At 41.2% G+C, this 10,444-nt stretch overlaps 1 protein-coding gene across 1 annotated transcript in view; it reads left to right on the forward strand.

Annotated features, from left to right (window-relative positions):
- The window catches only part of agap1 (ArfGAP with GTPase domain, ankyrin repeat and PH domain 1), a 263,894-nt gene that overhangs the window by 141,138 nt on the left and 112,312 nt on the right, over positions 1 to 10,444 (forward strand). The window contains exons 4-6 of the mRNA XM_030072935.1: positions 2,363 to 2,448; positions 5,084 to 5,225; positions 7,277 to 7,411. Coding sequence (XP_029928795.1) covers positions 2,363 to 2,448; positions 5,084 to 5,225; positions 7,277 to 7,411 — 363 coding nt within the window. The remainder of the gene's footprint in view (positions 1 to 2,362; positions 2,449 to 5,083; positions 5,226 to 7,276; positions 7,412 to 10,444) is intronic.

Genomic DNA, 10,444 nt, shown 5'->3' on the forward strand with positions numbered 1-10,444 from the left:
CTTTGCAGCATAATCCATATTTTCTTAGTGATCCATTGGTGCAGATATTCCAGGATGTGCCTCAGTGTGTGTGTGTGTGCATTGGAAACAGCTGAACAGTGAACATGAACCTGCAGCCGTGAGGCGGTGAGGAGGTGAAGAGGCAAAGTCAGAGCGTCAGAGCCCGTCTGACACCAGAACACACACGAGCCAGAAGCCCACGATGAATATTTTACCGTCTGAGCGCAATTCATCCTCAACCTTTGTGTTTATTTATGTATTTATTTAGTCTCTCTGTAAACTCCTGACTTCTCAAAGCTCTGGATAATCCCGTTTCAACAGCAGCGCCCTGCCTTTGATGTTGTCGAGTGGTGAATGCTGCCTTCATGTGTGTGTGTGTGTGTGTGTGTGTGTGTGTGTGTGTGTGTGTGTGTGTGTGTGTGTGGGACGTGACGCTGTTCGACTGCCACTGGAAAGCTGGACAGGTGGAAGAGGAACGGGGCGGATAGAGAAGTCTGTCGGTCTGTTTTACGTCGCGATGAAGTTCCACCGACGCAGAAAACTAGATCGAGTTTCAGCCCGGGCGTCTGTTCTGACTCGGAAATAATAAGAAAATATCAAAACGAACGCGTCAAAAATCAAGCAGCAGCCGAGCCGAAATGTCAAAGTGTGTGTAGGTCCTTGAAAAAAACTCTTAAAAAAATCTTAAAATCCACTTTATAACCCCTTCAAAGTCATTAAATAGTCTTAAATTTGAAATTATGACGCCTTCATTTATACGCATTTTCTATAATTTAATTTATCCACATTTTTCTTTCCTCTGTATCATGCAGATCCACATTTCAGCGTTCAAACTTCATACGTGTTAAAACTTAGAATGCGAGTTTTCTATCAGGTATCTATTTTTGATGTCACTAAATGTACAATTTGCCCGGTTTTCAAGTTTTTAGAGACATAAAACAAAAGTACAAATGATTCAAAGTGACCTTGAGAGGGATTTTCTAGAGAAATGTGAGACAAAGTGAATCTGCGTGTAAATAAAGAGGTTTTTGCACAGATTTACAGGGACACGGGTGAAATTTATCGTCATTTTATAGTAAATGTGACACAAATAGAGTCCTGGATTTGGAAAAACACTAGAAAAATACAGTCCAAATATATATCGCACTTACCTTTACACTTATATAGAATGTCATCTGAATGAGAAAAAAGAGGATTTATCCATAAACAAATCTTAAATGTTGTTGAAATTTATCTTGAAAGGGTCTTAAAAAGCATTAAATATAAGTTTTTAATGCCTGTAGTGTATAACGTCCTGTTTTCATATGCGTGTATTCACATTTATCAAAAGTAGAAATGGTTAAAAGTCACCTAATTGTTTTCTAGAGAAATGTAAGATAAACTGAATTATGTTTTTATACAGATTTCACACAGGCGAGGGTGAGTTTTATCATAAATGTGACGCGTTTAGGGTCCTGCATCTGGAAAAATGCCAGGAAAATACCGTCCAGTCTCTCGTCAGATGCAGTGCTTTGTCACTTTTGACCTTTGACCTTTTTTGATACGTTGAGGTCAAAGGTGAAAGGTCACCGGCTGGGTTGTTCACGCGCAAATTAGAGACAAAGAGGCGAGAAAAATGTAAAAACAAACTCAGGAATCAGGATGATTTTGTGTGATTCAACAGAGTGTGTGTGTGTGTGTGTGTGTGTGTGTGTGTGTGTTGAAATATTATGCAATTGTGCGTCTGTTCGTATGAGTGTACCTGGGTTTATGTGTGTGTGTGTGTGTGTGTGTGTGTGCGTCATAGCTTAATTTGTAGAAGACAGTCTGGTCATTGTCTTGGGCCTGACCTGGAATGCTTCACACACACACACACACACACACACACACACACACACACACACACACACACAGTCATCTCAGTGTGTGATTTACCTGTAGAGCCGCATTCCTCGAATTCACCCGCCGGTGGTCATCGTCACTGTAAATGTGTGTGTGTGTGTGTGTGTGTGTGTGTGTGTGTGTGTGTGTGTGTGTGTGTGTGTGTGTGTGTGTGAGACCCCTCATCCCCTCCCCCAACAAGTTAATTTGAATCCCTTAATTTGAATTTCTCATTGATTTTAATCGACATGAATAAATCAGACTCCGATCGAGTTTAGAAATCACCTTCCATCCCCCAAATCAACACGACGTCTCCTCGACCCCCCGATCCTCAGATCCTCATCTCATCCCAACCATTCGCCGTTTTTTACTTTTTTTACTCACCGACCCTCCGAGGAAAATAGTCGGAATGTGAACTGGGGAAAATCTGAACCCAGATCTGTAGCCTGACTGGTTTCTGAGGCTTGTGTCCTCCCCTGACGCCGTGCCGTTGTCCCCGCAGGCGGACGCTTCAAGAAGGAGATCGTGGTGGACGGCCAGAGCCACCTCCTGCTCATCCGGGACGAGGGAGGCCCCCCGGAGGCTCAGGTGAGTACTACACCTGCCTCAGCCTCTCCGGCATCACTTTCTGGGAAATGATTTTAAAGTTCAGCTCACTAACTTCAGCCTTTAGACATTAGGACATTTTTTTTATTATTATTTCATTCATTGAAAAACAAAACAAAACACAAAAACAGTACACTATGTAAACACAACATTCCCAAATCTTGCATGAAAGGGAGCAGAAAGAAGAATAATCTTATTTTAATCTGCCAATTTATCCCAAAAAATCAATTTGCAAAGCACTCAAATTAAAACAACAACTAAATAAACAAAATTAAAATAAAATAAAATAAAATAAAATAGCTGCCGGCCACAGAGTTCCAATTCAGTTTATACCATTCAAACATTTTTTTTTTCTTTTTTTTTTAATATATACATATAGGCTACTGTACTTTTCATGACAACGATTATGACAATCAAACATAACGAACATATTTCATTATATTTCCTTAACATACTGGCTTTAATTGTTCTTTTAAATGTAACTTTGAACTTGGATTCTTTGGTTTATTTTGTTCACATTGTTCCTTAAACTGATTCCTGTCACAGAAATGCAACGTGCCATCCGTTTAGTTCTGAATCTTGTTTTTTTTTTTTTTTTTTTTTAAAAAAAAAAAGATCTCTGTTCCTTTTAAGTTATACTCGCTCTCTTTTTTTCAAATCTTTTCTGAATATCGACGTGTGCTTCAGGTTCTTCTTCAAAAAGTCTTACAATTTTTATTTTTATTTTTATATTTTTTGGCCTTTACAGGTGTTTGGAGGTCTTTATTTTTGTCCACTTGGAGATGAACACAGAGCAGGATTAGCTGCATCCTGCCTGCTTCACTAAACACAGCTGGATTTTTACGTCGCTCCCTTTCCTAACTTCATAACTTCCACTAGCAATGCTCACTGAGAAAAATGCAGCGCTGTTTTTTTTTTTAATGATGTTTTAAAAGTGGATTTTACATTCAGGTCATAAGACGTCTGCAATGATTTAAACCAGAACTGATGAGATTAATTTGAGTGATTTCTGGTCGGTGTGGCTCGGCCAAAAGTGTCAGCACATACCTTTCCAGATGTTTGATATCCAATTTGCAGCAGTCAGAGTGAATTTGAACTGAACTTTTGAATCGTGGCAAAAAAAAAAAAAAAAGAAAGTAAAATGCAAATGAGGTGTGTTTGAGGCAAATGAAATGAGGCTTCCTGGACGCGGCAGCAGCAGAAAACATCCGTCAAAAAAAATGGAAACAGCCTGTCAAGAGCCGGGTTTTCATCCGACCAAAAAACAAATAAACGGCCTCTGCCGTCGACTTTATGCACCAGAGAGTGACAGTTTGACCACACTGGGGATTTCAGCACAGAGCAAACAGTGTAATGACATTTTTTGGGACTTGGCACACACACATGATATTTCACAACATCCCAGAATCCCCTGTTCTCGTGTCGTCACACCAAGCCTGAGTCACAAAATGTGTTTCCATCAGTGTTTATCACTTTGTTTCTCCCCCAAATAAACCAAAGTCAGCGCTGAAAGCATGCAGCTTTTCTAATACAATACATCACAGTTTGCTTCAAAGTGCTTATTTCATCCAAATAGTGATGTTTACTCGTGTTTCTGATTGTGGAATAGCTCGCAGATTTATAATCCTCGCCTCTTCCTCCTGCACTGCAAAAAACTCAAAATCTTACCAAGATAATTTGTCTTATTTCAAGTCAAAAATGTCTCATTCCTAGTCAAAATATCTCATTACACTTAAAATAAGACATGATCACCTCAGAAGTAACTTGTTTTTAGACAATTGTCTCTTGTTTCAAGTGAAAATTTGCTTGAAACAAGTGAAAATTTGCTTGTTTCATTGGCAAAATTTGTTTCTTCTTTCTAGCTAATTTTCACTTATTTCAAGTGAATTTTCACTTTTTCCACTGGCAAATTTTGCCAATGAAACAAGCAAATTTTCACTTGTTTCAAGTGAATTTTCACGTCATGTCTAAAAACAATTTACTTCTGAGGTGATCATGTCTTATTTTAAGTGTAATGAGATATTTTGACCAGAAATAAGACATTTTTGACTTGAAATCAGACAAATAATCTTGGTAAGATTTTGCGTTTTTGCAGTGTGTTGTTTTTTTTTTTTTTTTCATGCGTCTTCCAGAAATGTGTTGGCACCACCAGACGCAGCTCAATCTGAAATGGCAGCCCCGTGCCAAGCTGCAAGATAGCTCGTGTGGTTTTTTTTTTGTTGTTAGTTTTTTCTTTTCCTCGTCTTGATTTGGAAAGGCAGAGGTTTTTCCTGTGCCTCCTCAGAAATGTTGGGTGCGTGCTGTTTGCTCCCCCCGGTGAAGCTCCGAGAAGAAACACGACCGACTTGGAGGAAACTGGGTTAGGACACAGGCGTCTGGGGAGGGGAGCCTGGATTCGGTTTTGCTGTCCTGCAAACTGTCCAAATGGGGTTTTAATGCGACCCTGTCTAGACAGAACTCCTGAAAATCTCGACAATTTATTAATTATTCACTTGTTTTCTTTCTCTATCATGCACTCTGCACCTCTTTGCCTTTCATTCCTCCCTCCCTTTATCTCCTCCTGTCTTCCCTCCTCCCCCATTCCACTTCGCCCATCTCTCTCTCGTCTCCCTGGTAGTTTGCGCTGTGGGTGGATGCGGTGATCTTTGTCTTCAGCCTGGAGGATGAGATCAGCTTCCAGACGGTCTACCACTATTTCAGCCGCCTGGCCAACTACCGCAACACGGCCGACCTGCCGCTCGTCCTGGTCGGCACGCAAGGTCCGACACCTTTACATTCACCCAACCTCAGTCCATCACTCCTCTCCCTGTGCTGATTCAGTCAGTGATTCAATCCTTTGCTGAGGTCTTGCTGCCCCCTAGTGGTGCTGTGTCGCCATTGAAGTTGAATTGCTCAGTGATATCACCTCTTAGTCATGAATGTGTGATGTGCCAGATGTATTTCTGAGCTATGAGCTTTAATTTCAGGACTGAACAGAAATCCTCAGAATGAAAAACAGCCCCCTTTTTAAATAATGTGATCAAGATTATTCAAAGCATGAAGAGCAAATTCTTAATACAGTTGTCCCTCGCTATAATGCGGTTCACCTTTCGCAGCCTCGCAGTTTCACGGATTTTTTTTAGTGCAATTTTGCATGCTTTTTTCTTTTACTGGACTTATTTTTCTACGAAGGTTTGAACTTTGAGAGTTTAAACAAGAGAGAAAAATGAGAAAGTGTTAATGCCTGTCTGAGAAAAGTGTATAAAGTGTGTAGTGAGGGGTTTTACAGCCTTAAAACATCTATAATAATTGTAAAAACATAAGGCTGACTACTTCGCGGATTTCGCCTATTGCGGGTTATTTTTAGAACGTAACTCCCGCGATTAACGAGGGACCACTGTATATGCAAGTTAATGATTTCCTCGAAAAATAAAGTCCATCTTCTTTAATAGTGAAGTCCATAAAAACCATAAAGGAGCAGGTCTGTTGTTTCTATCGTGTCGAGAGCTCGTGATGAAGATACAATTCAATTTCAATTTTATTTATTTGTATAGCCCAGAAGCACAAATTACAAATATGTCCCAAAGTGCTTTACACACCTGATTTTGACACCTGTTAAAGCCCGTATAGTTACTGTAGGACATTTAATCGCAGATCATATGATGAGATTTTGTCTGAGGAATCCCATCAGTGAAGATTTTTGTTATGGCTGTGAGTTGACACTGAGATGAACCACTGCTTTGAGGCAAGTTGGCCCAATTTGTCAGAAAAACTTACTCAAAACCTGCCATGACATTCACTTGTTTCTCTTGGACTAGTCTTGAGGAATAACTTTATTTAAACCATAGTTTCTTCTGAGAAAGTTCACAACTTGCATAATAGTCGAGGCCGACAAGAGAAGAGGACAAAGACAAAAACAGATTTAACAGTGGAAAGAAAAACGTCCTATAAAAAGTGTCAAAATGAGTCTAAAGAAGACATCATCAGTAGACCTGCTCACCTTTACTTTTAGACAATTATTCTTAATACTCTGTTTTTGGGGGGTTAACTAGCGTTTTTTCATCTATAAACTAAAGGCTTAAAATAAAAAGTACCAGCTTTAGTTAAAAAAAGGGGCAATTTCTTCCTTCTGTGCCTATTTGTTCTTACCTGAAGTCAGTTAAATACAATTACCAATGTCCTGTAGCAGGGGTTAGAGGTGCTAAGATACCAAGCATGTCCTATTACTTGGGGCTAAAGCTTTCTATGATTGAATTTGTAAAATTAAGTAAGCTGGAGACCCTCTGGACGATATCCAAGAACCCCTCAAGGTCCATGGACCACCTTGGGTTCTTAAAAAATGCTGAGTTAATTCTAGAAAACTGCACTGGCACAATATAGACACTAGAGGGCACTCGCTTACCACAAAACAATGGCAGAGTTTGGCCTCTGTTGGCCCAACGTAGCAGTGACTTTTCATTTACCATTTGCATTTTAGTCATTTTTACCCACTGTGACTTACAGTAAACAAAACAAAATCCTGGAAAAAACCTTGTGATTGTTGTTCATGGTAAAGAAATAAAATAACAAGTCAAGTAGAAGGAAATTTTTGAGTGCAGTAAGAGAGAGCAGAGCAGGAAAATGTGGGATACGATTTAGTGTTGAGGCTGTGACTGGAGGAACATCTTGAAAAGACGAGCCTCCAGCCAGCAGTGAAACACAGAGAAAGACGGTTTTCCCTTCCAACAGGAGTGGGAAGGCGTCAACATCGAGCGTGCAACACATTTCTGAAAGGCGAGGTGTTGTTTATGGTTTTTTTTTCCTCCTCTCCTCTGTCGGTTCTCCCTCTCAGACGCCATCAGCTCGGCCAACCCCAGGGTGATAGACGACAGCCGGGCCAGGAAGCTCTCCAACGACCTGAAGCGCTGCACCTACTACGAGACCTGCGCCACCTACGGGCTCAACGTGGAGCGGGTCTTCCAGGACGGTAAGACGAGCACAGATCCACTCTCTCGTGTATTGAACTTGTCTTTGGTGTGTTTTTCTCTGCATGTCCGCAACATCTGAACCATCTGAAACATCTGAACCACAGCCATAAAACAAAAGCCGAGTGGCTCTGTGAGTTTTTGCTGGACATAAAGTCCGTCCTAAGAGGTTCTGGACAGGAGACACAGTCCAGTCCTCTGGGAAGGTGACATTTCCTCCCCCATCCCCCCGACCGGGGCCATTCGGCCGGTCTTAATCACGCGTCAATTAAGAATTAAATGGACCCGCTCAGCTATTTAGCTCAAACCGAACAGCAATTAAGTTTTATCATACGGGGGGAAGGGAGGGGGAGGGCGAGAGAGAGAAGACCTACAAAAAGAGAGAGGAGAGAATTCCCCAACGGGATTAATAAAAGTATCACACATTAAAGAAGGAGAAAAAGGAGACAGTTGAAGGAGGAGGAGGAGGAGGAAGACGAGGAAGAGGGCACTGTCCAGGGCCGGCAAGGTCCCGGCGAACACGACCACACACACACACACACACACACACACACACACACAGCCATTAGTCGGGCCTGTCCGGAGCGTTTTCCAGGCATGACTAATCTGTCGCCACACCGCCGTGATGAATGGAGGCAGTTGGATCTGTCAGATAACGTGGACAGTTGCTGTTTGTCCGTCTTTAATGTGAGAGTCTGACCTTGCGTGGTTCCGTGATGTGTTTTCACTCGCCGCGAGGATTTGGTCAAGATCAGACTTGGGTCAGACAGCAACTGCGAAGTCAGTTTGTTGTTGGGTTGAACTTGTGTCAGAGTGCCAGGGAATTTCTGTTTTTAAAGGTTAATTTGCAGTTTTGCTGTAGATGCGCCATACTAGCCTTCAGTTGAAGCACGTACGAGCTCATTCTCAGACACATTTCTACAAACCTCTTCAGTTTCAGCCGTTTGAGGAGAAACGACAACCCGAGGCGCAGGTTGAAATTTGCCACAAGCACCGTCTCCGAGTGTGGAGTCACTTTGCAGAGACTCTTGTCCAAACAAAATCGGTGCAACAGTATGTAAGAACTTTAAATTTTGGGTCCCTGTTTGAATGAGATTAGTTTTTCTGTTGGACGTTGCATGATTTTGTGCATCACAGATGTTTCCAGTCATATCGGTACCATTCGAATCATCCATGGACAAGCTCGGTGTTTTATTACGGAGTAAATTACGATTGTTTTTGCCAAGCTTACGATGTCCTTTGATCAGTGGAAACCCGTGAATGGACGTGTTTTTGTAAAAGAGGTTTGTAGAAATGTGTCTGAGAATGAGCTCATATCAGTTGAAGGCGAGTATGGCGCATCTACAGCGACACGTTGAAGCAAAACTGCAAATTAACCTTAAAAAACAGAAATTCACTGGCACTCTGAGCAAGTTAAACCCAACAACAAACTTCCTTGCAATTGCTGTCGGACCCAAGTTTGATCTTGACCAATTTGTAAAAGTTTTTGTAAAAGTGTAAAAAGACAGTCTTTGGAAAATTTCATTGGCTTTGACAGCCTGAAAATCCTGCCCAATCAAACTGCAGCAGCTGGGAGTCTACTATCCACTTCCATCAATGTAATACTGGAGAGAAATTAAAGTATAATCCTATCTGAATGGGTTCATGAAATCAAAAACATGTTAGTTAACTCCCATTCAAATAGGGACGTACATCACAGATGCTACAAGAAACCATAAGTACAGAGGTCAAAGGTCAAAATCACAGTGATTCACACTTGTTTAACAAATCGTCGTACGCTCCAAAATGATCAACAGTCGCACGGCGGTGCTGGAGCCAGGCGGAAAAGCTCCAGCAGAAGTTTCTTTCTCCAAAAAATACATTAAAGGAACATTGCAAATAGTAAATCCCCAGGCTCATTTTTTCATTTTTGGGCGCGTATTAATCAGAGGAGAGCGAGCCGAGACATTAATGAAGCGGCGGTCGTCTTGCGGGGCAGGTTGGTCGGCAGGCGCGGGGTTAAAGGCTGTAATTAGAGAGAAATATATGACATGCAATCAGTGGTTAATTACCAGAGCTGCGCCACTATCTCATCCCTGACTCTGGCTCTGTCTGCCCACCTTTTATATCCTCGCCGGGTCACATTCAGCCGCCGCAACATCACTAAGTATTTATAATTTAGGTGTTCCACCGTGATTTTCCAGTGACTTTCGGTGAATTGTGGCTCTGTGAGTATAAAAACAAGCTTAATCCCTTAGATGTTCGACTGTAATAACGGATAAAAGGTAAAAATAAAAAGCAGGAGCCAATAGAAAGAGTTCTGTGCAGAAGACAGTTTTATTAATGCAGGAATATAGCAGATAGGGCTGGTCGATATATCAATATTATACTGATGTGATAGGAGACTAGATATCGTCTATTTTCCTCCACTTGCTCGGTCGTATCCACATCACCAATGGTTGCATTGCGTCAGAACATCCATTTAGAGGCGTTCTGTCAAAGATGTTGTCATGGAAAGAAAATCCTGGAGGTCTTTCTTGTTATTAGTCTTTAATGCAATACAGGAAATTGGATTTAACGTGACAAGAAACTGGATTTTGTGTCTTGTACGTTCACCTGTTCCACTGAAGAGCATCAGAGCCACGTGGCGCTTCCCTCTCCCCGTGTAAAAAGACGTTGCGATGTTTGATTTTGTTGCAGAATTGTAGTATTTTACAGCTTGTTTTGTACATTTATCGCAATTTGACAGAGGTTTTCAGCCCATCAGGGTACTTAATTTATTTGTCCCCATGGGGAAACTGGTTTGCAACATGATCAAAAAGGCATTTCATGACAACACCACAGAATAACTAATCAGTCAATACTCATACACACATCCATACAATACCTTGCACAGGTTAGCAGCAAAATAGAAAAGAAACAAGGAACCATAATTAAGATTAGATAAGATAAGATATTCCTTTATTAGTCCCACGGTGGGGAAATTTCAAGCATTACAGCAGCAAAGTGGATGGCAAAATATGAAGCATAATTTACATTATAAACAGTATAAACAG

Source organism: Myripristis murdjan, chromosome 2, assembly GCF_902150065.1.
Source record: "Myripristis murdjan chromosome 2, fMyrMur1.1, whole genome shotgun sequence".
In the NCBI taxonomy this organism is placed as follows: domain Eukaryota; kingdom Metazoa; phylum Chordata; class Actinopteri; order Holocentriformes; family Holocentridae; genus Myripristis; species Myripristis murdjan.